Source organism: Macrobrachium rosenbergii, chromosome 52 (genome assembly GCF_040412425.1).
Source record: "Macrobrachium rosenbergii isolate ZJJX-2024 chromosome 52, ASM4041242v1, whole genome shotgun sequence".
Classification (NCBI taxonomy): domain Eukaryota; kingdom Metazoa; phylum Arthropoda; class Malacostraca; order Decapoda; family Palaemonidae; genus Macrobrachium; species Macrobrachium rosenbergii.
Genome location: NC_089792.1, coordinates 21,664,789 through 21,692,744, shown reverse-complemented (window position 1 = coordinate 21,692,744; position 27,956 = coordinate 21,664,789). Strand labels below are relative to the sequence as shown.

At 39.5% G+C, this 27,956-nt stretch overlaps 1 protein-coding gene and 1 pseudogene across 1 annotated transcript in view; one reads left to right on the top strand and one right to left on the bottom strand.

The window, feature by feature from the left end:
- The first annotated feature begins 2,916 nt into the window (after window positions 1-2,916).
- Window positions 2,917-27,956, top strand: part of LOC136833936 (vesicular glutamate transporter 1-like) — a 59,774-nt gene continuing 34,734 nt past the window's right edge. The window contains exon 1 of the mRNA XM_067096217.1: window positions 2,917-3,060. Coding sequence (XP_066952318.1) covers window positions 2,980-3,060 — 81 coding nt within the window. The 5' untranslated portion in view covers window positions 2,917-2,979. The remainder of the gene's footprint in view (window positions 3,061-27,956) is intronic.
- Window positions 8,690-21,960, bottom strand: LOC136833826 (vesicular glutamate transporter 3-like; annotated as a pseudogene).

Here is a 27,956-nt window from a genome sequence, read left to right as displayed (position 1 = left end):
TGAATTTACAATTGCTGAAACTTTCCTTTCCCAGTTCAGTTACTCTGGTCCACCACTAACATTCAGTTATACCTGCCCGATTTGCCTGCAGAAATTCCTCCAGTCTTAATGCGAACAACATGCATATTTTTTTTTTTTAACCTAGCAGATTGAGGCAAATAACTCATCTTAGTGAATATGACTGCGTGAAAACGACCAACGCAGGTATCACCTGCACGCTAGCGACTTAAAATGGGAGCAATAAGGAATTTACATTTTATTCAGTTCTTTTCTCACTCCTGGGATAGGTAGTTCGTTAGAATTCCAAAACAGAAAATGTTAGCTTTATTGCAAAAGAAAAGTTCTTATAACTAAATTAATCGTATTTAATCAGGATGCCAGGTTAACGTTCATTTATAATAGGCTCATTTTTCCATGGAAAAATAATTGTATTATGACTTAGGCTGCAGTTATTTAATCAATTATTCCTGAATGCCTTGAAGATTTCACTGAAATCGTTAATTAATGAGCCTTGTCTTGGGAAATTAGTGTAGTCCAAAGACTATCATAGCTAAGATAAAAAAAAATTGCGTATTCTAAATCAATCGAAAACTCATTAGGAGATACATTCTGCTGCTGTATCCCCATGTACGTTTATTCAAGGTTATAAATCATATATAGCAAAGTCAGTGTTCAAATGAGAATAAATATTCAATATAGTGAAGTAATATAAAATTAGAATAGGCATACTTACTCGTTCTGTTTATGATTTTGAGACAATCATGTATATAATTCAGTTTTAAAATGAGAACGAAATAATCAGTAATCTCCTTTATTCATTGTAAATTAACATCATACGTTAACACTAATTCTTTCACTGGACAGTCTTTTTTAGGGCATTTATTATCTTTTGTTGCTATCTGTTCAATCCAATTGTTGTAGAGCATCGCCTGTTGACGCCATTTTCAGAGGATTGTTAAAAAAAACTGTATCGTTAGTGGTGAAGGTATGATCCACAGAATACCCTGTCCCACGTGATACCTTTAATTAGTGGCTAACCATAACGTTCATGGGGCGTTTTTGGGCAGTTCTTTTCCGACGCATGCATATCGATTGAGATGATTTATTTGCTCAGGTTCCTTTGGAGGCAGAAAAAACTCCAGGATATTCACATGAACGTTCAGGTATGAAGTATACATAGGTCACCTGTGCAGGCAGTAAAAACTGCGAGATGTTCACATTAACATTCAGGTTACACGATGCTCTGGCTGTAAGTTGGCATTGCTGATATCATAAAACTAATTCATAAACGTCAACCTTTAAGACGTCCGGTGAAAGAGTGGCTAAAAAAACTCATTCATTGGTAAAAGTTTAACTTTGATGTTAAGGACTTTCATAATGTTTATTGAATATTTTATGAAAATGAAGGAAGAATGGCAAGATGATTTGATAATTGAGTGATTGTTTGTTTTCATTTTAGTTGATTATATATAGGCTAATATTGTTTTGCCCCTTATAATTCAAAATTTTTAATCAAACTGATTTGTTTTCATTGTGAATGACTTTCTCATGATGAGTTACAACGAGTGAACATCCATAGTTTATTAGTGTTCCTTTGTTTCATTTGTGTGTTTATGTTAGTCTAATTTCATTTTGAAAAGGCTTGCATGGGATGTGAGCTGCGGGAATAAGACCATAGTCTAATACTGTTTTTTTATCAGAATGTTGAATATTATTTTTAATTTTAAAAGGGTGTTGCATTTATGATGCATAATCATGAATAGCGGCATTATAGGCCTGTTCTTGTTTTACATTATTTCACCATAATGGTACATCTACTCTCATTTAAAAGTAACTTTCAAATGATTTGTGATTTACGAATAAACATACATAGGCTTAATCTGCTACGATAGCCTTTGAGATTTTATTTGTTGAAGCAAAGTCTCATTTAACAGATTTCACGGAAATCTACAACAGTTTCAGGAATGATGCTGCCACTTTCAGCCTTCATTGTACACAATTATTTTCCCGTCGAAAAATGATAAAATTATAAATATATATTATTCCGACATCCGTATTAATTATGAAAAAGCAAGTAAATCCGATATATCATCAATTTAGGGATAAACACGTTTAAATTTATTAAAAGTTCGTTCTTGACTGATATACGTGATAGAAGTCCGGCGTCGGAAACCGACCTGAGCCAAAAAACATTGCCTAACCACACTAACGTTGAAGTGGGCATTGACAACGGTTTGGCCGGAATCTTATTGATTGAGATGATGAGCTATTTGCTCAAGGTCGCCTGCTTTAGGCGAGGAAAACTGTGCAGGTTGTTTTAACATTAACGTTCAGTGCTCCTGCATAGGCCGACTGTGCAATAACTGAACGTTATCGATGCATTTTTACTCAGTTCTTGGTATCAGGCATGACGTTTTAAAAGACGTTGCTTCAGCAGTGATTGACCTGCTGATAGCAACAGAAAACAATAATCGCCTAAATGGATGTCTAATGAAGAAACTATTATTCATTGTTAACATACAACGTTGGAAGAGAACTAAGTAAAAAATGTGGCCTCCCCTCCCCTCACTAACTTTCGGGCGCACCTGCTCATGTCGTTTCGACGTAAGCATGTCGAACGAAATTTAATCATATGCTCAGGTCGCATGCGTAGGAAGAGAAAACTGTAAAAATGCAAAAAACAGGTTGTCCAGTTAACGTTTAGGTGTAATGGAGTTAACTTGCCCCAAAACTTGGCATGTATGCCTTTGAAAACTATAAATCAGTTATTAATTAATCTTAAAAGTTGAGATTGCTTTAACAGGTCTAATGTGACGTTGCAAAAAAAAAGCCCTTTGTTCACTAGTCGACAAACGTCTACGTTGATTAGGGTTCGAAGTCATTCAGGAACATATTTTCGTCCACATTTCAAAAATTTAGACTAAAGTGAGCCAGTTCTCGTGCAGTTTTCAATAAATGCAGTGAAACGAGATTGACTAAATGCCAAGACTGTTGTCGATTCAACATTGTAACAATAAAGCAGCCATTCAACAAGCTAGAACGTACAGCGTTGCAGGGAAGGTTAGTTGAGGCACTCCTTTCGTCATGTAATACATATCCAAAAATCTGCCATCCTTGCTCATTGTTAAAATTAAATTTAAGTCATTCATTTGAGGTTTCATATTAACACTTATTTTCAGAATACTTAGCCTAAAAGGCCTACTTTCGAGGGTTCTCCTTTTTGATTTTTGAGAACATTTAACTGGAGAGCCTGAGGTTGGGTCGTTTCGGTCCCAAGTCATTTAGGCCGTTTCGAAGTTTACATGCAAAATGGCCTCACTGTAGGTGAAATGGCTCCGATTCCGCCAGTCGTCGACCAGGACAGGTTATTCATACACTGTTAGAAATAGGCTAATTTTTCCTATAATGCCAGGTCAGCCTGACCGAGCCAGATCTTACCTTCCTAACCTCACTTTCGACGTTCACCAACCTGGCTGGGGGCGGAAAAATGTAAAGTGTAACCTGGACGGTCGGCGACCGGTGGGAATCGGGCCACGCAACTAAAGTGTTCTACTATGTTTTGGTTGCAAAATTTACAGTTTTGTCGGTTGACTGTAATTAACCTCAGAAATTATATGTTTTTGTATGCAGGGGCCATCCTGGAATGCAAGGTTGCATGCGCAGTGTTAGAGGAGCTTTTGGTAAAAGTGCAGTTTCCTTCATTTTAGGGGTCTGGGGTTGGGCCCCCAACTAAGTAAACAGCCTGCTAGGTTGTTAGGGGTAATTTTAAGTATTAGCTCTGCGCCTGTTTTACCTTGGAAACTGGTTTTTGTACATTTTTAGGGCTGAAAAATGATAACTTTTCCCTAAGCATTTGTTTGTTTCGGCCAAATGGAAGAATGTCCCTTCGCCATGTTTGTACTGGCCTTTCAACTTCAGTACCCATACATGAACAAGTTATTGCACTTGCCAGACGGGGTATGAACCAATGCAAACAGACGTACCCATGCGTTGTCTTGTGAAGATTTTTTGTGAAAGTGTTGTTGGATGGACTTCAGGGGTTGGTTAATTACATTCATGTGACAAAAATTGGAGTAAATCCATAATTAGGTCCCAAAAAACTGTAGAAAAAGTCAAGTTAGAATGAAATGGCTGCCGGAGAGCTACTACTTAGATCTACCAGGTTAGGTTATTGGTACCTTAGGTTAGTACTTCCCCTCTAAGTTCCTTTTATAATAGGTTTCCTGGTAGAGCTAAGCCGGCTGTCTGCAGTGAGCTAGACTATGGCAGTTGACTTTTTCTATAGAACTTTATCTGTTGAACAAGAATTTAAGTAATATTTTGTCGCTAGGCTGTAATTAAGCTGTAAATTATCTTAGAACTGTAGCCGACTGTAAAGGGGACCCATTGGGAATCGGGGTTTTGGGTGGGGTAAAACACTCTAACAAAGAATAGCTAACAGTCTAACAGGGGGACCCGTTGGGGATTTGGGGTTTTGGGTGGGGTAAATGATTTGGGAAAAGGTTTGGGCACCTTATTGTTGTATTTCCTGTTATATTTGTCATTTGGAACACGAAAAACAAGCGTAAAAAAAAAAGGGCAAATAAATGGACAGATGGAGCCGTTCCAAATGCATTTTTCATGCATTACTAGTACTGCTGATTCCAGGCCCTATCACGCATACGTGGTCATACAGGCGAGCCAATCTTCCTATGCCTCCAACTGAGAGAGAGTAGTATTCTAAGCCGGTGTTCTGCGGTTAGCTAGACTGTGGCAATTGACGTTTTCCTATGTTATTTTACTTGCTTTACAAGAATTTAAAGTAATTTTTTTTACATTTTCTGTAACCCCTGTGGCTGGTGTTGAGCAAAACATTACCGCCTGCCAGAACATACGAGCTTACCAAGAATATTTCAAAATGTGGATAAGGCGTGAAGTGCCATTCCGCCACCCAGTTTACTCTTTTCTTCCCCTGACCGAAAGCTTGAATAGTGTCAGTAGAGCTGTTGTATGGCAGTTGACGTTTTTCTGTGTTATTTTACTTGTTTTACAAGAGTTTGAGGTAGTATTTTTGCCAGCTGGCTGTAGCTAAACTGTAATTTACCCTTGAACTGTGCAGGGGTCAGTGCAGGGGACCCATTGGTACCGTCATGTAGCCTTCAAAGGTCAGTTACAGTTTAGTTAAAGCCAGCCGACAAAATATTTTAAATTCTTGTAAAGCAAGTAAAATAACATAGGAAAATGTCAACAGCCATAGGCTACCTCACCACAGACAGCCCGGCTTAGAATTACTGGCTTCTATAGCCAGTCCCTTCTTCAACATAGGCCTATGGCTCCTTGATGACTTAAGCTTGCGTGGAACCATTCCATACCAACAACATGATGCTCCGGTCTTTCTCCCAATATTTTCAAAACCCAGGGTTCCCAAAGGGTCCCCAACCATGTTGGGTAGATCTGAAGTTAACCCTTAATGGGACAGGCTTAATATACAGTATATTAAACACACCCCCAAAACTGGGCAGACTTTGGGTGGCCAGTTTAAGGTCAAAAAAGGCATCACTGGCAGATATACAAATGCACTTGGTGTAAGAAAAAATTCTAAAAAATTTTTCTGTACCATCCACAGGCAGTTGAAAGTGACTATTCACAACCCAGTGTGAGGCCTCTTTTTGAGACATTCATGAAAATATGCTAATTTTACAAACTTATACATGTTTTTTTTGTAATACAGTCATACCCTGAACTTATGCAAGGTTAGATTCCAGAACCCCTCTTGAATTTTTGCATAAGTTTCCCAGTCTCAAAAAATGCTAAGTAATGCTTATGCCTAGAGTTTAAACACTAAATATGACCCCAATCATGCTCCTAAATTATTAAGCTAACTTTTAAATGAAATTAAAGCTTCTGTAATTTCATTTTTTGACACTTCTGCAGGAGCTACACTTAAAAAAATAAATGGTTGACATAAAATTAGAGAGTTGGAAGAGAATTTTTGTCTCTCTCCCCCTCCGACTGATCTATTTTTAGAAGTTTTCAAACCTCTTTTTAATAACTTCTTTGTTCTACATCTCTTTCTCTTTGTTCTGAAATGCTTTTTCATGAACAAACAGTGTTTTTTATTTGGACTAATACAACTCCTAGTTATTATGTGTCTATTGTATAGAACGTATTTGCCACTAGTTTATTACAGTTTATAGACAGTACAGGTAAAATTGGATCAATTTAAACTGTATACTGTACAGGTAAAGATGTACAGAGAAATAATGAGTTGTAAAAATGTGTGAGTGCTAACTACGAGCTCAGAGAGAAAGGGTTGTCCTTATTTAAGAGCATGAAATTATTTATCAGTTATTACGGAGAAAGAGAATAACTTTGAGAGAGAGAGAGTGAGTTGTCGTTGCTTGAAATATCAAGTTTAATTATTTATGAATTATTATGGAGACAGAGAGAATAACTTGAGAGAGAGAGAGAGAAAGTTATTTACATTAGATATCAAAAAGATGGAAATTCATGATTTATGAAGGAAAATCCCCTTTGTGAAAAAAGAAAGAAAGAGAGAGAGATAGTATGTAGAAATCCTTTGACAAAGGCAACGATTGACATAAATGACAGCTTTGCCCCTCAGTTCTCTTCACAGTTTCACAAAAGATTGAGAAATGATATTTGTTTGTTTAAAATATCACATAATTTTTCTGTAGAAATGTATAAATTTTGTAATTACACTTATTATTATTATTAATATTTGAAAATTAGTACTTATTATTAGGTAAATCATTTATATATCATACAAATCAAATAAACGTATACATGTAACCATAATGATTCTCTCATCTCTTGAACTGAGATGAGAGAATCGTTTTTATGGTTCAGGACATGTTTATTTGTTTTGTTGATAAATAAATGATTTAATAATAATAAGTACTAATTTTCAAATAATAATAATAATAATAATAATAATATAAATTATAAAATTTATACATTTTTATAGTAAATTGCAGAACTTTTTAAACAAACAAATATCATTTCCTATCTTTTGAAATCACTCTGAAGAGAGGAGTGAGGTGCAGATAAAGCTGTCAAATGTCAATCGTTGCCTGTCTCTCTCTCTCTCTCTCTCTCTCTCTCTCTCTCTCTCTCTCTCTCTTCTCTCTCTCTCTCTCTCTCTCTCTCTATCTTCTTTCTTTTCCTTTTCCTTCATAAATCATGAATTTCCATGTTTTATATCTAAGTTTTTGGGGCACCTACAAACTGAGTTTTTGGCTAAGTTATTCCTCTCTCTTACCCCAAAATGGGCAGGGTTAGTGTTTGACTTACATAAACAACGAAAAGTGTAGCTTCCATGAATGTTCAAAATTTAAGCTGCTGTTGAGTAGAAACTGAACTTAGCTAAGTAAATACTGGGCAAGTATATATAAAACTTTATTTTATCATAAAAGTGTCATATTTGACTTTTGCAAATGGATACTATGAGGGTAACACCTGGGCTAACCTAGGTCTATAGTTTAATTTGCCTACACATTTTCATCTTAGGTCTAATGGTTTACAATATGGTAACAACTGATCCAGAGTTGCTGTACAGAAATACATTTGTTTGTTGGCTGCGGGTATAGTGTAGGCTCTGTTTTACCACCTTGTATTTTATTCCTGCACTGTACAGTGTAGCCTAGGCTAATTTCAAGTTACTTTTTTTCTTCTTCTTCTTTTTCAAGAAACAATGGGGTTTTTGTAACGTAACCTCATCTTAACTGGGACAGTTTATCATATATCTTTGGGGCCCCTGATCTGAAAGTGTCATATAATGGTGATCCAGTTAATTGAGTGATTACCAGTGAATCTCTACCAGGATTGCACCTACAGTTTTCATCCTTAGTTTTGACACTCCAGAAATACAGCCAGTAGTTCGCCCAATAGTGCAGCAGATAATTGCATATTTCATAAGAATCGTTCAGATAGTGAAACAAGCATGAAATTTTGCACAAGTGCTCTTTAAAGTTCCCTCTATCAGAAAAGGGCGCTGGCCACGCAAAAAATTTAATATGGCGGCCAAATTCCAAGATGGCGGCCAGTATCGACAGATTTTGGCTAATTTTTCACTAGAATGGCATGTATTTGCTTCTAGCAATATGGTAAAGCTCTTCCATACTATTTCTTGTGAATATTATGTTTCTGTAGCTTCCCAGTACAGTTTACCTTTAAATATGGGGCTATATGGCTGCCAAGAAAAGGTAGAAACAATAATTATAATGAGAAATAATGCCCGTTCAACAATTATCGTTTTAAGCATGGATCTTGGTTTCTGTGGTTTTAGATCCTAATGAGGCCATCTCTTTCGAATAACTCATCAATTTTGAAGGAAAATTAATAAATGTAAAAGAGTGTATGTCTGCACACAACCAGGGCACACTGGTGACATCACTGCTGTGTGACTCAGCATGGGGTTCAGTGCCAGCTAATCCAGCTTTACTAATCCTGTAGTCTTAGACTAGTAGTTGTAGTATAGTTTAGTTTAGTGTCCCAAATGCTTTCTAACAGCCCCAGACCAGCTATAGTTAGATAGCCGCACCTGAATAGACAGGATGTGCCAGCGTGGGAGAGCAAAACCAGGAAGAGAAACCTGGGGCTGCTACATGATGGTTCAGTATCTCTTATGACAGAGATGGTGTTACAGATCACACAGGGACTTAAATGGCACTGGATGAATGAGTCTGGGCTAGGGTTGTTCACCACTGCAGTGATGGAGACCCAACATCTGCAAGTTGAATCCCATGGAACTAGCATCTCCATATTTCAGCACCCCACCAAGGAGAACACTGGACAGGAAAGACAGCAACTAAAGTTTGCACCTGAGAAAGTGAGGTCGGTGCCTGAATTGCCGGACACATTCACAAACATCTCACCAGCTTCCTTTCAAACAAAGAACCCTGTGCCACCAAACACTGCAATACCAAAGCCACCCACAGATATCTTGGGGCCACAGCTTGCACTGGAGTATCAGTGGCTAGACAAGGTCATAGTCACCCAGGAAATAGATGATGCAGTGAATCTGATGTGGTCAGCTCATCACGCTTCAATGAAGAGAAGCCCAGAATTTGAAGTAACCATAACTTCATTGCTTCCTCTCCTGCGTGATCAGGCTCATTCTGTTGCTACGATCAAACACGTGATGCAGAAAGTGCAGGATGTCACTGATTTTCTGAACCCTGGCCAGATACCCATAATCACAGCTGATCAGCCAATCTATGCCGTAGCAAAGCAGGTGCAGTGGCAGTGGCCTGATCAGTATGGCGAAGACAAGTATCTGGTAATGTTTGGTGGTCTGCACATTGAGATGGCAGCAATGACATCTCTTGGTACTCTTCTTCATGGCAGTGGTTGGACAGGAGCTCTGGTGGAGGCAGGAGTTGCTTCATCTGGAACTGCAGAATCCTTCCTGTCAGCTGCAAGTGTAACCAGGACACGGCAGATGCACCAGGTTACAGCCTCTAGTTTGTACAAACTCCTGAGGACAGCATACACTGACTACTGTGCTGAGAAAGCAAACAACAATGAGCAGGCATTAGAGTTTGAGGAGTGGTGTGACCTTCGAAGACAGCAGAGTCCACAGTTCCACTTCTGGCACATGGTGTTGTCTATGGAACTTGTGATATTCCTACTGATCAGGTCCTTCCGTGAGGCCAATTTTGTCCTCTACTGCCAGGCATTGCATGAGCTGATACCCAACTTCTTTTCCAACAATAATACAAACTATGCTCGTTGGCTGCCTATTCACCTCAGGGACATGCTTACCCTAGAGAGTTCACACCCAGAGTTGCACAAGGAGTTCAAGGCTGGCAACTTTGTTGTGCACAAGACCAGTCGCCAGTTCTCAGCAATGGCTCTTGACCAAGCTCATGAGCAGACCAATGCCTTTATAAAGGCTGATGGCGGAGCCATTGGGCTGACTGAAGATCCGTCAGCACTCAGAAGATGGATGGTGGCTGGCCCAGAGATCATCCGCTTGGTGTCTGCATACGAAACAGAGGTTCAAAGTAAGGAGTCTAATGAGCAGACAACACACCATGAACAAACACCTCATGCGCAGAAGACATTCTTGGAGAGAGTCAGCAAGCTGTCATTGGCTTTGCAACACTTGGGAAGTCCTTTTCAGGAAGAGAGCCAGGATCTGTATTCCATTGACAACAAAGACATTGCCCACCCCAGCTCAGCAGAACTTCTACAGACACACCTTGACAGAGGCCGCACTAAATTTCAGAAGTTTTCAGACTCTTTGGCAAACAATGCAGTCTCCTTCTATGAGCCGATAAAGAAGAACAGAACTGACTTCTTCAGGCAAGAAGCTGCTCCTGTAGAACAGTCAAAGCAGAAACTTCTGAAGGAGGATTGCCAGCTTTTCTCAAAGCTATTTATATCCTGTCAGAGCTGTGAATGTGATCTGCAGGAATTCTTCCAGCACGAGAATCAAACATTCCCAGCTTCCCTTAGTGAGGGTGGTAGGCTGTACACATGTCAGAAGTCTCAGCTGACCTCGGTCCTGAGAGTCATGTTACACTAGAAGACAAAGAACCAAAGACTGATGTCCTCATTGTAGATGGATCAGCTTTGGTCCATGCCTTGCCACCAAAGAAAGGAAAGACCTTTGAGGGCTATGCACTTTGCGACTTCTTGCCTGTGATACAATCCTATAGCAGCAAGTACACATCATCACATCTTGTATTTGATGTATACAATACATCCAGCCTCAAAGCTGAGACCAGGCTCCAACGTGGTCAAGGAGGAAGGCGCAAGGTGACAGACAAGAACACAATTCCATCCAACTGGCGCAATTTCCTAAGACACGATGCCAACAAGACAGAGTTGTTCCAGTTCCTGGCAGACAAAGTTGCCCAGATGTCTGCCACAAATGTTGTCATTGCCACGAAAGGGTCTGCTGTCCTCAGCACTCATGAGGCTAGTCTTCAGGGACTGGAAAAGTGCTCTCATGAGGAAGCTGACACCCGCATCTTTCTCCATGCCAAATATGCCACAGAACATGGAGCCAAGACCATCACGGTTAAAGCAAATGACACAGATGTTCTTGTCGTTGCAGTCAGTGCTTTCTCCACTCTCCACAATCTAGGGCTAGAGAAGCTATGGGTGGCATTTGGCCAAGGCCAGAGCCTGCGCTGGATTGCTGTGCATGACCTGTGCAACTCTCTGGGCCAGGAGAAGGTGAATGGCATGCTCTTCTTCCATGCGTTCACAGGCTGTGATACAGTGTCAGCCTTCCGAGCAAGGGCAAGAAGACCGCCTGGCAGACATGGAACATCTTTCCAGAGGCCTCCACTGTGTTCTCCAAACTGAGTCACTACCCTCTCAGAGTGGAAGAGAGTGACCTGAAGGTCCTGGAGAGGTTTGTCATACTTATGTATGAAAGATCCAGCACTGCTGGCACTGTGGATGAGGCTAGACTTGATATGTTTGCCAGAAAACAAAAGGGCATATGAGGCCATTCCACCAACCAGGGAGCTCTCCTCCAACACACCAAGCGTGCTGCGTACCAGGCTGGTTGTGTGTGGGGGCAGGCCACCCAGTGTCAGCCACAGCCAGAGAACCCTGCTGAGTGGGGATGGCAAAGTCTGGTGGAGCATGGCAAGTCCTCTGGACAACCAACTCGCCCTTAACCAAGAGTTGCCAACAGCTTACCAAATGTGGATGCAAAGCAGGCTGTCGGGAAAGGTGCAAGTGCTACAAGCTGGGTCTTCCCTGCACAGCTCTGTGCACTTGCAAATGTGAAGTCTAGATAAATATTGCCCTCTCTTCAGTAGATAATCTAGCTTGAGCATCCAACGTGTCATGCTATGCCTACCTTCTTATCCTCGAATTTTTCAAAGGTGTAGGTTGAGAGACCTATACATAGATTGGTTCGTTTAGTCCGTATTTCTCTTCTTTTCTTTTATGGTTACAGTCTTAGACACAATGTTGTATGTGACCATACCATTACTATTTCAGTTGAAAATAGCATATTAGTTAAACTGTCTGATCACATGAATATACCATTAAATAAAAACAGTTGGTCTCTATGTCTGCTAGCGCTGTGGATAGAAAAAAAAACTTTTATGGCAACCATTTTGTACGCCATCTTGGTTACAATTCATTTAGTAAGGGTTTTCAATAAAATGTGTGGTATGGAACATTTTTTATAACCTAAAAGTCGAGGTTTAAAAAAAACTAGCATATTCCATCCAATAGATGCTCCCAAACCAGTGAATCTCAACATAGATGGCGGCCATTTTGAAAAATAGCCGCCATCTTATTTTCAGGTGGCCAGCGCCCTTTTCTAAGAGAGCGTAGTCTTAGGAATGTTTGTCCCAAATTTCATGCTTGTTTCACTATCTGAACGATTTTTACAGCAATCTGCTGCACTACAACTGTTAAAGTGACTGTAGGCTGTCAAGTGAATTGGCACAAATGTTGAAGCTGTGACTTCTGTTGTTAAACTAAGTGCAATTTTGATGCCAAGAAAAGTAAATTAGGTTTGAACCTTTTAATCAAAGTTGAAAATCAGGGTTTTGTGTTAGCTGATTAGGAATGGATGTCAAAATTTTGACAAACGGTCAGGCTAGCAAGAGACAGCACTCACTAACCTCTTTGATGGAAAACCAAGAATATTTTTCATGTAAGTTGGAAGTTGCGTTAAAAATAAAGCAAGAGCCCAGCAGCTTCCAAAGTCTCCAATGACCACTGCCCACACTGGAGTGCTAGTTAATATGGATTTCAGGAATACCTCTTGGCTGATCTTCATCACTAGTTGAAGTGCCTGATTTCTTAATTGCTGTTTCTATGTATTCCAACTCTTTGTCACTAATTCTGTATAAGGAGAGAAAAATCCATAACTTTGTCAATTGCAATTTTAAATCTAAATAGCCTTAAGATAAAAGTAATTATGAGAAGCAGCAACATTAGGTACATATCACAAAAGTTCTTCCATCATAGGGAATACTAAGATGATGTATCAAAACTACATAACATAATGACCATAGCTTGTAAACACACCTTGTGTGTTGAGATGGATAATTGTGCATTAGTGAAAACCAGAATAAGGACCATATGATGGGAAGACATCCTGTTACATAAAAGGCAGTTGGCCACCCATAGCGATCAATGATAAAGCTGCACAGGGGCAGGGTTATGGCTGTGCTCAGATTTGTTCCTAAGAAGAAAGGAGATGAAATTGTTTGGTATGAATCTTGACCTGCTGTTAAGGTTAGCTTACTTTACATGGTTAGGTGTGATCAGCATTCAGAACAAACAGTAGAATGACACTGAGCTGACCCAGATTGACTATATAGTCACCGGTTTCCCACAAGGTGGTGTTGGAATGTTTATGTTCTTGTCAAATTCTTCCTGCCATGTATGCTGTCATACAGTATGAATTGGCTGCACTAATTATGACTATGTTTTGGTAGATTTTCTTCAGTACGGTATTGTGCTTACGTATTTCTTGTTTCGCAGTATGTCAGTTAAAGCAAGCAGAGATAGAAGTGTAAGATTAGTTTTGTTTAAATCAAATACATTCATTTGGGCATCATGGTCACACGGTTTATGTGTTGTGTGTGTGTATGTGTGTGTTACCTGCTTAATGAGTGTTTTTTTCTTTTTGTTGAGGATCTAAGGAGTCTTTGATGATAAAATTAATAATTTTTTAAATGGTTATTGCCTCTCCATTATGATAAGTATATTCCCTTGTCAAGTGGGAGGATGATAGTGTGAAAACTAAAAATCTCTAGGATCATTTAGTTTGAAGTTAAGTATACCTTAGTTTTACCAGACCACTGAGCTGATTAACAGCTCTCCTAGGGCTGGCCCGAAGGATTAGACTTATTTAATGTGGCTAAGAACCAATTGGTTACTTAGTAACAGGGCTTACAGCTTATTGTGGAATCCAAACCACATTATAACGAGAAATGAATTTCTGTCACTAGAAATAAATTCTAACTCTTCATTAGCCGGCTGGGGAGTCGAACTCGGGCCTAACGAGTGCAAGGCCACAACTCTACCGACTCCCCCAAGGAAGAGCCTTCATTTAGTTTGAACTGGATACTGACCCATGTCTTTCGGATGGCTCGAGTATCAATTTTTTACCATTCAGTTTTTTCTCTGTCGTTGGCCCATGAGGTTGTATGCAGAGTGGTACTGTATTTAGAATTTGCTACCACTTGAATCGTTTATTGGATTTTGGGTTTGGCCTTACATGGTTTTTGGCACTATGGTTTGTAGGATGCTATTCACAGGGGATAAGACAAATTGTATTGAGTCTCTAAGGCAAGAGGGTGTAATACCTGGCTTTACTCTTCAGTTAATGATGGTCACATCATATGTGTTAAATGTAGGAACAAGGATTGTTCTTTTAATGATCGCTGTGATCAGCATATTGAGTGACCCGATGAGATAGTGAATGTTTATTTAAGGTATAAGCAGATGAGAGAAGGAGATAAGAATAGGGAAAGAGAAACAAAGGGTTTTCAAACACTAGGTCTGGAGGTGATGATACAAGTAAGAGCTTCTCATCTTTTCACAATCAGTCACTTAGTATCTCTACTAACTCTGCCTGTTTTCCTAGTAACCTCTCTCTCCTTCAAAATTATTTCCCATCTCAAAGCTCCCTGTATTGTTCAGGACATGAGATTTGGCAGATTGGAAGCCGATGCAGCTAGTTTTAGAGCTATGTTTGAGAAGTTAATGGAGATAACTTCCTTGATATTTGCTGTTTTACTGGCCTATTTTGATTGTCCTTTTTTTTGGGGTTCCCCCTTGCAGCAGAGGACATGCCTTGCACCCTCTCTCCTTGATACCCATACTTTAGCCACACTCTGTGATGCTCCTCCTACTGTTGAAAGTACTGTACTGGGAAGGGGAATATGTCCATGAGTGGAAGCAGTTTGTGCCCAGTGTTATCTTCCTCTGGCCAACCTGATTCGTGTCGTGTATAGGTTGGCATTCAATAGACGAAAGATGCACACAGCAAAATAGAGTGAAGTTCTCATAAGTGCACTCGCTCGATATCTGATCCTGCATCCCTTAGGCCTTGCTGGAGGCTGCATACTCTTAGTGATCCTTTTCTGGGATCATCCTATAGTTCTTTGTAAGAGGATTTGGTGTTCGCTCAGAGGCACTCTCCTGGCTCCTGGCCCTTGCTTGGCTCCAGGTACTCGCATGACTCTGGGCGCTCACCTGGCTCTGGGCTCTTGCCTGGCAGCAGGCGCCCACCTGGTGGCAGGTGCTCGCATTTGTCTTCTCAGTCTCTCAGGTGGTCTGGCTATGCTGTTTGTCTTCACGCCATAAATGTCCAAGGTACAAGAGGTTCATGTGTTGGAGCTTGTATAACGTTCTCATTCTGTCTCGTGTTCACCATTGGCGATATGTAGGTGTGGGCGCCAGGCATCGCTCTTCCAGTCTTGTCCCCCTTCTTTGCCTCCTCGGGTGCCTCTTGAGCAATCTAGGTGTTTTCTGGAACCACGTTCGACATTGCAATTTCCGCAAGTTGCCTCCCAGTTGCTGAGGCAGCATTCAAGGTATTCTTGGGGCTCTTTTTGGTGCTCACAGTCACCTCTTCAGGGCTGACTATGGGTGTATTTGCCTGTTTGACAAGCAGATCCTTCTTTGATTACTGCTGTCTGAGTGGTTGAACGGACTGGATTTTCTTCCCCCTCTCCATGTTTTTTGATGTCAGTTCCTCTGGCAGTTGTGGTTTTTTCCACTGAACTCCTGTGTCAGTGAAGGGCAGCGTCATGAATGGGAAGCTTCTGTTTCCTACGCAGATGATTCATTGGTGCCATGGCACAAGACAGCACCAACCATTCCTCTGGTATGGAGCAGATTTTTGCTTCCTAATTAAGTTCTTTGTAGAGGAGTTGAAACTCTTTGTGTCTCTGGGAGCAGGTTCTGCTACTGCCACCCCTGCTTCCCAGGGTTTTCCCTCTGATGAGTCTGAGGCTTCTGAAATGGACTGATGCTGAAGAAGAAAAGGTAGTTTCATCAGCTTTTCAGAGATTGATTAAGGTCTGTGCTGGCAGTTTTCCGGAGGTGCTTAGATGGCTTCTCGAAGGTGCTCTTTTGGTACCAGACTCTTCTTCTTCTCACTCCCCCAGAGGCTGGAGTATGCCAGTCTGTGTCCATGTTAGTCCAACATGCGGTTTGTTTATTTGTGCATCAGGGAAGGCATGCACAAGCCTAATTGGTCTGCTCTTTCTAGATCGCTGTCTCCTTTGGCACCACACCATGCTGGGCATCATGTTTGAGTTCTTGCTCTTCTCTGCTGTTGTGCCTCCTTAGTTGATCCCCCTATTTTGCACCTTAAACTCCTCACAGATGTTCTAAGAATGCTTGAGAACATGTTCATGTTAGCGTTCTCCATGGACACCATGGGTTCTTTCCCAGCCTCATCATGTATATGCTAGGTCTTTTCAGGCACACTAGGTCTCCAAAATTTTGATGCTTGGTTCCTTTCCTGAACTGGCTTTGAACCTGCACCTTTTGACTGCTACAGTTTCAGTAGCACAGAGGTTTGGCTTCTCAGCCAGGTCTATTTTTGTTGTCAGTGCTTTAAGCAGTTTCGGAGTTAGTGCCAGCTGCCACATCGGGCGCCAGCTACCTCATCAGGCAACAGCCACCAAAACATCGATGCTTCAGAAGTTTTTGTCGTTAGTGCCAAGCGCCACTCAGACACCAGCATCTCCTTGGGCATCATCAGTGCTTTAGACACTTTCAGCATTAGCACCAGCTGCCACTCTGTCAACAGCATCTACTTTGGTGTTAACTGCCATATCATCAACTCTGTCTGATTTTCTGCTGAGCCAAATACATTATATATTTGGGCTGTTGGTTGTGGGCTTTTGACTGTGGTACGGGAGTTGCTAGTACTCTACAAGGTAGTCTTTTTCCCAGTGAGGATCCTCCAACAATTCTTGCTACAAGGACCTTACCTTGCTGCAGATCCACCATCTGGTGGCAGTACTTACCAGGAATGATCACACAGCAGATTAAATGTTTGAGTTTTTCTAAAGCTCTTAGTTTACGTGGCTGAGTGGATTTCTCTCTGAGTGCATTAACCCACCATCCTCATTCAGTGTGGTGATCAGCTAACTTTTAACAGTAGGTAAGATTTATCCCAGATGATGAAAATTGTCATAATAGGATTACTAATTACTTGGATACTTACTGTAGAAGTGGAAAGCCCCCCAGCTTTCCTGCATATAAGTGGTCAGGAAGAATTCTGACAAGATTGTAAACATCCCAACATCACCTGGTGGGAACCAGGTGATTATAGACGATCTATCCAGGTCAGCTGAGCATTATTCTTTTGTTTATTTTGAGTGCTGATCGCATCTAACAGGGCAAAGATGTAAGTGAACTTTAATTTTAATTACTGTATCCAAATAATTTTATTACAAATTTTCATTTTTGTCAAGGTGGATTCATAATAAACTATACCAAAAGGCATCTTTGAAACAGCTGTAATATAAGCATCTTTGTGTAAAATGTGATACAAATTCTGAATAAAGTCTATAAATTAATGTTGATTGAATATAGTAACATAATTAGGGTAGAATGGGAACTGTGAAGCTTCTTTTTAGGATACTTGTCAGCTTACCTTAAAATATGGAAGTCTAAGGAAACATTCAAAGAAATTTTGCCTTCCATCACTTTCTTGCACTAACCCTTCTAAAAGTTAATCAGACTTTTTTCAGTATTTAAAGCCATTATATTCCTAAGCTCGAAATTTCATGCTTAATATTTTGGAGACCTCTACAGCTTCTAAATTTATCTTTCAACTCTTGCCCCAAAAGTTCACTCAAATGATTAGAAAAATTAAATACAATACCAAGAGTGTTAGTACCACTAACATAAATTCAGAGTAAAATAAGCCAAGCAGTGCTTTTTAGATCTATAGAAACAATTAGAACTGCTTACTAGTCAGAGTTCAGCCAACTTATAGTTTGTGGTAAATCTGGAGAAGTAATCAGTTTGTTGTTCAGAATATTTTGTTGTGGTACAGAAGATACATTTTCTGGAGCTCAGATATCAGTTTTACAGGTGATAGCAATTACTCTGATCAATACAAAGTTTTTACAATTAACAACATTCTTTGGGTTATAAAAGTATCTTGTGAACTTTTCATGGGCATGTTCTGAAAATGTTACTGCTTGAAATGAGTGCCTCCTCCAGATCAGCTAAAAGAGATAGATTTAAAACAATTAAGGACCTTCATAAACCAACCAAAGTAAACTAAGCCTATAAATCTAAGGCCGCTCAGTGGAGGAATCCACTGTACAAGACAGGCGTGCATGGATGGCCAAGATACGCCCTGTTGAGAAAAGAGATAAGAAAGATGACAGATTAAATTTTTGGGGTATGGAGTGTTAAGAAAATATAAAGAACAAAGTATGACATAGTAATTGTGAAAGAAAATTATCAGGTAGTAGGAAACCCAAACTTGAGTAACTAAAGGTCCAGGAGACAAGCGTTATATTTCTAATTGACCATACCAGTAGTCATGAAATTATTTTGTAAGAGTCTCTTGCTTAAATTATAGAATTTGCTCAAGGGGAACATAGAATAAGTAAAGTACAAGTAATATCTTGATTATCCACATTCATATTATCCACAGCTTGACGTTATCTGCATGCAACTGGCCCTCAGGGACCGAAGGTACCGTATTTGTATAACTTGTACAACTTTCATAAAAATGTTAAAAACTGCACTCCTATGGTTGGCAGTGATGAGTGTACTTAATGAGTGTTGGTAACACTGCTTGTATTCAAAAACAGGCTGAGAAAATGGGGCGGGGAGCTGGGAAAAGTCTCCAGGTTGGGAAGGCTGGGTAAGATGGGAGGGAGCAGTTGGCAACACTGTGTGGGAAGAGAAATGTTGGTAATGCTGCTCATGTGAATAAGTATGCAGAGGAAGGATTATCGGGGGAGTTGCATTGCCAGGAGTAGTTTCCTGCACAGGAAGGAGGTGGAATGCCATGCAGGGAGGGCGGAGAAGGGAAGACATGTGTTTGACTTCTTTAGAGCTTTTACCCTTGTTTTATAGTTTTTCACATTTATACACTATAATTTGTTACAGATAGGAAAAACTAGCTAGTTGTGTTTTGCATCATGTTTCCGGTTTAAAGTGTGATGGTGGTCGTATATAGTAAAAGCATATTTATTGTTTACAGTTAAGCGGTTTGACAAGGTAGGAGGAGTAAAGGTATATAGTTGCCACTTTACATCCATAGTTTTATTTGACCATATCTGGCAGGGCCTTAGCTCTATTATTGTGATTAATCAAAGGATTACTTACTCTAGAAATCATAGAAAGCTTATTGCAGCTTTTGTGGGACACTGACCACAATTTACAGTGTACTGTATTTTCATTTTTTATGGATACTCTAAACTGCCTTTGGACAAGTCTGCTTTTTCACTTACCTGCAGCAAACCTTGAATGATTCTGATAAAGATGAAAGCACCATAATGTAAACGAGCCATGATTGGGGAGAGGAGGGCAGATCCCACCACCCAGAATACTGACTCCAAATACCCATTTGGTCCCATACACCTCAGAAAGCCTTCCACCAGGGATCTTTGGAATTTTAGTCAAGAATAGTATGGATTATCAGTAAGAGCAACAGAAACAAAAATTGCAGTTCCCAATGGGTCATCAGATTTTAAAGAATATTTTATAGATGAAATTTGGGAATGAAAAGTCTTATTACAGGAGGACCTTATGAAATGGTTGTTTAGAAAGACAAATGAAGTATACTATTTGTTACATTAAAAGTGGGTCATTCTTTATGAATAATATGTTCATTATTAGAGGAAAAGTGTACAAAGTTTCCATACTAGGAAACATCCCACATCAGTCATTTCTGAGGTACTGTAATGTATAATAGAGGCCCAGATGGAAGAAGAAAATTTTTATATATGAGCATGTATAAGTTTATTAAAATAAAATGGCATAAAATCAGAGAGTTTGCTTTAGATTATGTGAATTTGGGACTACTCAACTGTATTGAGTATTTTTATGTAAAGCAGAATAAGGACTGTTAAAAGTACTGCTGGTTCAGACAGGATTAAGCAGCACCATTCCCTACCAATCTTATGAGAATTAGATGAGAGAGTCATGGCTAATTTTTTTATTAACTACAGGCCCAGCTTGTAACATTGACATAAAAATCTTTCTTAGTACAGTACAGGCAGTCTCTGGTTTACGATGGGGGTTCCGTTTTTACACCGCGTCGTAAACCAAAACTTGTCGTAAACCGAAAAATCGTCGAAAATCGTCAAAAATCCTAAGAAAACCTTACTTTTAATGCTTTGGGTGTATTGAAAACGATGTAAACTGCGTTTTTATTGAATTTTTCATCAAAAAACCTCCAAATTTTTATTCTGCCTTTTGGAGCCATATTTCTTCCGTCGGATTGGCGTACGACGCATCGTAACCCTGGAACATTGCGTCGTAAACCGGGAAATAATTTCTGATGAATATATTTGAAAAGCGTCGTAATCACGGAACGTCGTAAGCCGGACCCGTCGTAAACCGGGGACTGCCTGTACTTTAATGGTAGTGCTCCAGTTTAGGAGAACTGTAAACCAGTGGATAAATCAGTAGTTATATGAGGAGCTTTTAACTTCTTGTGTGTAATGTAATTATGTTAAATTGTCCTTTATAATTGGAGAGTATAGTTTGAAGGCTCGCTTGTGAACATGTGACCTTTCTTTAAAAAGGGAGTAAGATGGAGAGAGAAAATTGTTATCAAAGGAGTGGAATTATGAGAGAAAGAAAGGACAAGCAGTTTTACCTGTGTCACAAAGTAACCATAGAAAAAACTCCCAAGAATGAATCCCTGGATTGTCTCATCCCAGTCCATAACGTCAACCTGAAAGCAGTTGCAGAAATTTTTGAAGGACCAAACAGATCTAAAAAGATGGTTACATAGAGATGCTGGAAATATAAGTAATCCATATGTTTTCATGTAGATATTTTAAAATCGAATGACTGACAAAAGAAAAGATATTAAGCAAAAGAGTAGGCTGTTAAAATTCCTTGAAAGGAAGCATATTGACATGAAATGTGACTGTATTAGGTTTTGATAAATGATTTTTGTCTATATCTCTATCTATATTTATTATGTCTATATCTACAGACAGTGTTGGTCCTTACCTCTGATTCAGTGATTGAAGTCTTATTTAGGAACTGCTCAGTTTCATGACTATATGTGAGAGAACCTGTAGAATCTTAGAAAGAATTAATTTGTTTGCATTGCAAAATGTAGATTATATGGGGAAATTTTTCTTTTTGTGTAATGTTGTTCATAAAATTGACAGTAAAGTTGGGCATAGTATAGGATACCTGTATAGGATACCTGTACTATTGGTACTGCACAAAGAAGATTAAGTTATTAGTTTCACTTTTCACTATTGTATTGCTTTAATGTATATTGCCATCAAGGGTGCAAACCACTAGGGATTGTATTTATTTGCTAGTTTGAAGGAGACTACTTAGGCATTTGAAAAGACGATGAATACCATGAGCTTCTATTCTAGGGGTGGTAATTTGAAAGTTGTTTGTTTTGTTGCATATACACTTTGGAAGTAGAAGTGAAGAATAAGGATTGTTGTTTTTCCATCAGAAGATTTGAAATGTTTGAATCCCAGAGCTCTTGTATGAATTCAGAGAAGGAACACTAAGTCTTAGGTCGGCAGGTAATGCAAAAATGTGTACCTTTTTTTAAAGAGGTCTTTGTAGATAAACTTCTGTAGTGATACCATTCAACAATATGCTTAATGAATTTTTGTTCTTACACAAATACAAACCTTCATTCTTTACGAGGGATTTGGCCTGCTGACGCGAGCTGGAATAGACGTTTAACTTGCAGGCAAGGTCGTTAACTACTGAAAGTAAGGGGAAGCCCTGCCCACTCGTTGGTCTGCACTCCACTTTGCTTCTGGCTGCCATCGTGTGAGGATGCCTGCTGTGCTTCTCTGCTGACTGCCATTTGCTTTCCTATGCTTTTTCCTTTTGTTTTTTTTTCTAAACATATTGTGTGATTGTTTATTTATTTAAAAACCCCTTAATCACTTAAGCCTACTGTGGAGAGGAAACCACAAGTCCTCAGGCACTGCCAGGAAGGACAGTCCACGTAACTGGTTCTCTCCTCTGTTAAGGTTGATCCTCACACTATGTTTTCATCCCATAGGTATGAGCGTAATCAAATACAGTAATTCCATGTTCAGAGTTATGGGTATGGCCTTCTGAACAACAGAAGGAGGAAGAGAAGAGACAGTTTCTCCAGTGTCATTGGAGTGCAATACTCCGCTGGTGACATCAAAGATTCTCTCTGGTTCCTTGTTACCTCCGGCCAAACTTACACTGGCTGCTACCACTCCCTAGGGAGGGGTTTCCTGTACACTGACTCCTACTGCTATATCAGTAGAGAACCACCGAGGGGAGAAAGACAACCAGTCCGGTTCCTCTCCTGCAGTCTCTCACTGTTGCAGGTGCTGTGGAGGCCGAGGGGCTTAGGGAGCTCTGGCCGTCCTTAGGCCTCTCAGGGGAACCGAGTGTGTAAGTATTGATTGTTCACTACAAAGACTGTGAAAGGCCTTCTGGTTACTGCTTCGACTGTAACCATGATGACTTCTTGATTCTGGTATCCACCTGCTTGAGGACTGCCCCCATGTTTTTGGTGACTTTGCGCTTGGCTTCAGTGATTGTGCCCCCAGGTGCATTGTTCAGCTTCATCATTGGGTGATGTCCTCCTCCACACATTGTTGTCTAAGGCTGCCCTTGGCAAGAAGAAGGAGTAGAAAAAAAGGAAAAGGAAGTCGTCATTGTCGTCGAGTGTTGTGGCCTCCTCCCCTTCCTCTTCCAAAGCTGGCAAGCGGAGGAAGAAAAAGGCTGCCTTGCTCGCCCGCGGGAAGTCTCGTAGAGCTTTCAGTAGCCAACCTTCCCCCACAGAGACTACTGCCTGGTCTCTTGCTAAGCGGTACAATGAGTGCGGTCCTCTCATTGCATAGTGTGCAGGAGCAACCACTGCTAGGGGTTCTCTGAACCCCTGGTACTGGCCCCGGTAGCTCACCTACCCAGGCCAGCAAGGGTCCCTAGTCTAGGGACCTGGGCCTGGCTGCAAGCACAGCCCAGTGAGAGAAGATGAGCAGAGGCGTGCAGGTTCTCCTCACCCCCCCCAGGCTCTACAAAGATAGTGGCCCGGCCTGGTCACACGGGCAAGGCAAGAGGAGGTCCTCCACTCAGTCATCGTCTCCTGTAGTAGCCTCAGGTTCTAAGAAAGCTGGGTCACGCTCGCTGACAACCCCCACCTACGTACATGTGGGCGGAACCTGGCTCTCCAACCCATGCGGACGTCATCACCATGAGTTGACGACCGCCCATGACCTCGTTCACCTGCCGGGACCTCAGCCTTCAACAGGCTGGGTAAGGTTGCTCACAATCCCTCACATGCCCCCTTCACCTCCTTGGGGATTTCCAGAAGCCAGAGAGGCCCAGGGCTCGAGCCTAGAACTATTCCTGTGGGTGACTCAGGAGGACCGGGACCTGAGGTCCTGTGCCTCAGGACTCGGACATCCCCAAGTTGCCAAGGCATTTTGTAGAAATCATTAAGATGATACAGCATTATATTGATCTTGAGGAAGAGACCTTGGTTTTCCCTCCTTACCATTTGTCAGCCATCGAGTCTTTTTTGGGGACCCCTCATGGAACCCAGGTTCTCGATCAGCTTGCCTTGGTCTAGACTTGCAGATAGGGTCTTAGACCATGTGAATTCTTTAGTTTCTGGCCAAGAGAATTTGCTTTGGTCTAGCCATTCATGCAAGACACTTCTCTGCCTCTAGCTCACCAGAGGAAATGCTAAGTTCCTCAGAGAGCCCACTGCCGACCAAACAGGTTAACCCAAATCTGACCCGTCTGTGTCCTGGTCTGTCTCTGGAGCGACTCTATGTAAAAGGAGGCTCCCCCTCGTAGGCGTCAGGAGTGGCACTGAATCAACTCTCTTCTGAACCAGTTTGTTCTCCAGCCCCAGTTCAAGATGGAAGGGTTTGCACAGTACTTGATTCCATCAGAGGATGACTTCTTGCTTTTGGTTTACTTGAAAGATGTAATCCTTCAGTTATCAAAATGAATAAAGCCAAGGGTCCTTTGGATATGGGCAAAGTCTGAATAATGGCAAGTAAAAAATCTAGGGGGTGTTTAAGGGCAACTGTACCTTTTCTTCGCCCGACCTTGTCAATACCACATAACTGTAAACACTCTCATTAATGTATTTTTATTCAGCAACTTTCTTATCAGTTGTTACTATATCATATTACCATTCATGAGATAAAATTGTGTAGCTGTGTGTGAACTGTATACCTAGGCTAGCCCAGGTGTTACGCTCATAGTATCCATTTGCAATAGTCAAATAGGCTATCACAGCTACTTACAGAATCCATTTATACTGTATTATATCACTGTATTATCATTTGTAATATGTATAAAAAACTAGCCTCCCAATATTTGTAATGTTTACATTCTCAGAATCAGCTGATTGAGCCTACTACTGAAAGAATTAGGAAAATTTTTTAGTTGCTAGAAGAAACGAATGTATTAATGGAATTATTATTTTTATTTTTGTACATAAAAGGAAAATGGGCATACAAAGGTAAACTAACATACTTTATGTTAAAGTAAAATCCTTCAAAATCACAAAACAGCTGTGTCCGATTCATTTGTTTGCTGATGTAAGCATACCTCAGTCCTCAGTTTGCCTCTCTCTCTCTCTCTCTCTCTCTCTCTCTCTCTCTCTCTCTCTCTCTCTCTCTCTCTCTCTCTCTCTCTCTCAGTACTGTACATATCCGTATAATAAACATAAAAATACGAAACTAAAACTCCAAGAAGTTCATGACACCATTGAATGAGTGTGCATGAATATGTATCTTACAACATTTTTTTTCTTGCTTTGCTTGATTTATTGTACCGTTTTTATTACAAGTTTAGTTGATTCTAAGTATGATTAATAAACATAGCAGTACACAAGAATATTTCATCACTGTTGATATTTCAGCTCTAATCACTGTAATAATATTTAATACGTGAATTTCATACGTAGGCAACACAAACCAAACAGGCTGTAGCAAAGTTCTCCGATGGCATGGAATGAGTGTGTGCATACGTGACGTACCCTACATATTTATCTATTGTTTAAAAAAAAATGAGAAAACATAATCAAAATATAAATGAGAATATGATAGCATAAATATAGATAAAAAAAGTAAAGGATTTTTTTATTAATTTGTTTTAGTTTGATAATCTTTACGTAGCCTTGCCTAAGAAAATATTAAGATAATTTAATGTAACTACAAGATAAGAATAAAGTAACTACAGAGTAAGAATAAAACCTGATGAATGTTTGTTCTTTCTTAAAAGCTGTCAACGCGATATGATAGATTTTAAACGAAAATAATCTCCACACATATATGTATATATATATATGTACAGTATATATACATATATATATGTGTATACAGATTATATATATATATATATATATATATATATATATATATATATATATATATATATATATATATATATATATATATATATATATATATATATATGTATATATATATATATATATATATATATATACATACATACATACATACATACATACATACATACATACATACATACATTTACACAGTCGACCCCACCTATTTGTGGTTCATGATTCACAGATTTTTCTGTTGAACTTACCCCAAATTATTCGTGGAAAGTTCAGTAATTCATGGATTTTTGTCAAGAAATATTCACTAGTTACTGTAGTAGTTTCGTGCTATTTTCGTGTCTAAATACATTTTATGATAAAGATTTAATGTTCATATGTACTAATAAAATGTAATTACAGCAAAATATCAATCAAATATTAAAGTAAAATCCTCAATATTGATCTTTTATCATTGTAATTTATACTGTATAAAAAAATGATGTTCACCCCCATCTCTCTCTCTCTCTCTCCTCTCTCTCTCTCTCTCTCTCTCTCTCTCTCTCTCTCTCTCTCTCTCTCTCTCTCCCATGACAACATGCTATTGGCTGAAGGGGTTGGAAGTAGCCAATCATGCAGCTTGTAGCTCAGTGCTTTGATATTTACTGTCACTAGTTATCTTTTTTGTATGATAAATAATTGATTTACTAATTTCATATATTAATATTAATGTAAAAACAGCAAAATATCAATCAGATATTAAAGGAAAATCCCTCAATATCATCTATTATCGTAAAATGTATTGTATGAACAATAAAAGTTGTTCACCCCCTCTCTCTGTCTGTCTGTCTCCATGACGACACGCTATTGGCTGGATGGGTTAGAAGCAGCCAATCAAATAGCTTGTAGCTCGATGCCTTTGTATGTACTGTCACTAGTGTGTGAGTTGTATTTCTCTCTCTCTCTCTCTCTCTCTCTCTCTCTCTCTCTCTCTCTCTCTCTCTCTCTCTCTCTCTCACTGAGATAAGAGAGAATTTTTATGCATATGTAACATGTCTGTGTACTTGTTTTATATGATAAATGATTACTAATTTTCAAATATTAATGTAGACACAGCAAAATATCAATTGATTAAGCAAAATATAGTGAATTAGGTCAGATTTTAGCTCAGTAATTGTTTTCCCTGATCTTGTGCCATCTCCACCTTTGGGGGAGGCATGAAGGCTTATCTGTCAATCATCTTGACATAATGACTTATTGACCATGAAGGGGGTTAGCACCTGGGTAGAGCCCCTCTCTCTCTCTCTCTCTCTCTCTCTCTCTCTCTCTCTCTCTCTCTCCCCAAAGGATACTCATAGAGTGTGAGAGATAGATAGGTAGGTAGATAGATAGATAAACAGAAAGGGAGTGTGGTTGATAGATATACTGTACATTTATATATAAATAAAGACAAAATCCACAAAGGAAAGAGAAACACTGGAGTACTGCGAGGCCTTTCAATTGTCGTCCTTTACTTAGCAGCCTCAGTGTTTCTCTTTTTCCTTCGTGGATTTTTTCTTTATATATTCATCACGTTCCATATTTTTCGTGATTCAATTATACACGTATGTGTATATATATATATATATATATATATATATATATATATATATATATATATATATATGATTATTATCACTTTTGTACGTGATTCATTTATCACACATTACCACAGGTGAAAAATAAGAAACGGGGTGTAGGTCCTGACCGGTTTCGACTTTATTTCCAAGCCATTGACGAAGGACTGATACAGAGTGTGAGAAGTCACAAATATATATACTACAAGAACAGTACTAACGAACATACACAACCGTTAGAGGCTCCATATCCCCACTCTGGCCGGTGTCGAGGTAGGAGTGGCCTTTAAAACTCATTTGGCTAAAAATCACAATAGACTCTCAGGGGACATTGCTGATAAACAGACCATACCCCACCTCAGATCCACACCTGACAGGTGTCATGGAGGTGGAGTTTGGAAACTCATTAACCTTACTACCCTCGTACTGTGTTTACAAATATGATAATCCTATTTTCATATATCTCTACTGCTCTACCTTAAAGTTTAAACAATTTACAAATTTCTTTTTGATATTAAAGGATCAAGTTTATACATCCCTTGACTGATATTCATATTATGGTTGTAACTTTCTTTTATGAAGCTAGATTCAATGATGTTCCTTTCAGTGCATTATTAGAATATACAATCCTTTTTGCCCCTTCCCAGTTGATAGCATGATTGTTCTCACTAACATGTACAAATATACCACTGTTCCTTGTGCATATCTCACACATTTCTTATGTTGTTCAATTCTTTTTTCCAGTGCTTTCCCAGTTTGGCCAATATAAAAGTTGTCACAAGACTTACACGGAATTTTATATACACACCCTTTAATATTGTCTTGGGAGTTCTTGATAAGTACATTTTTCATTGTTG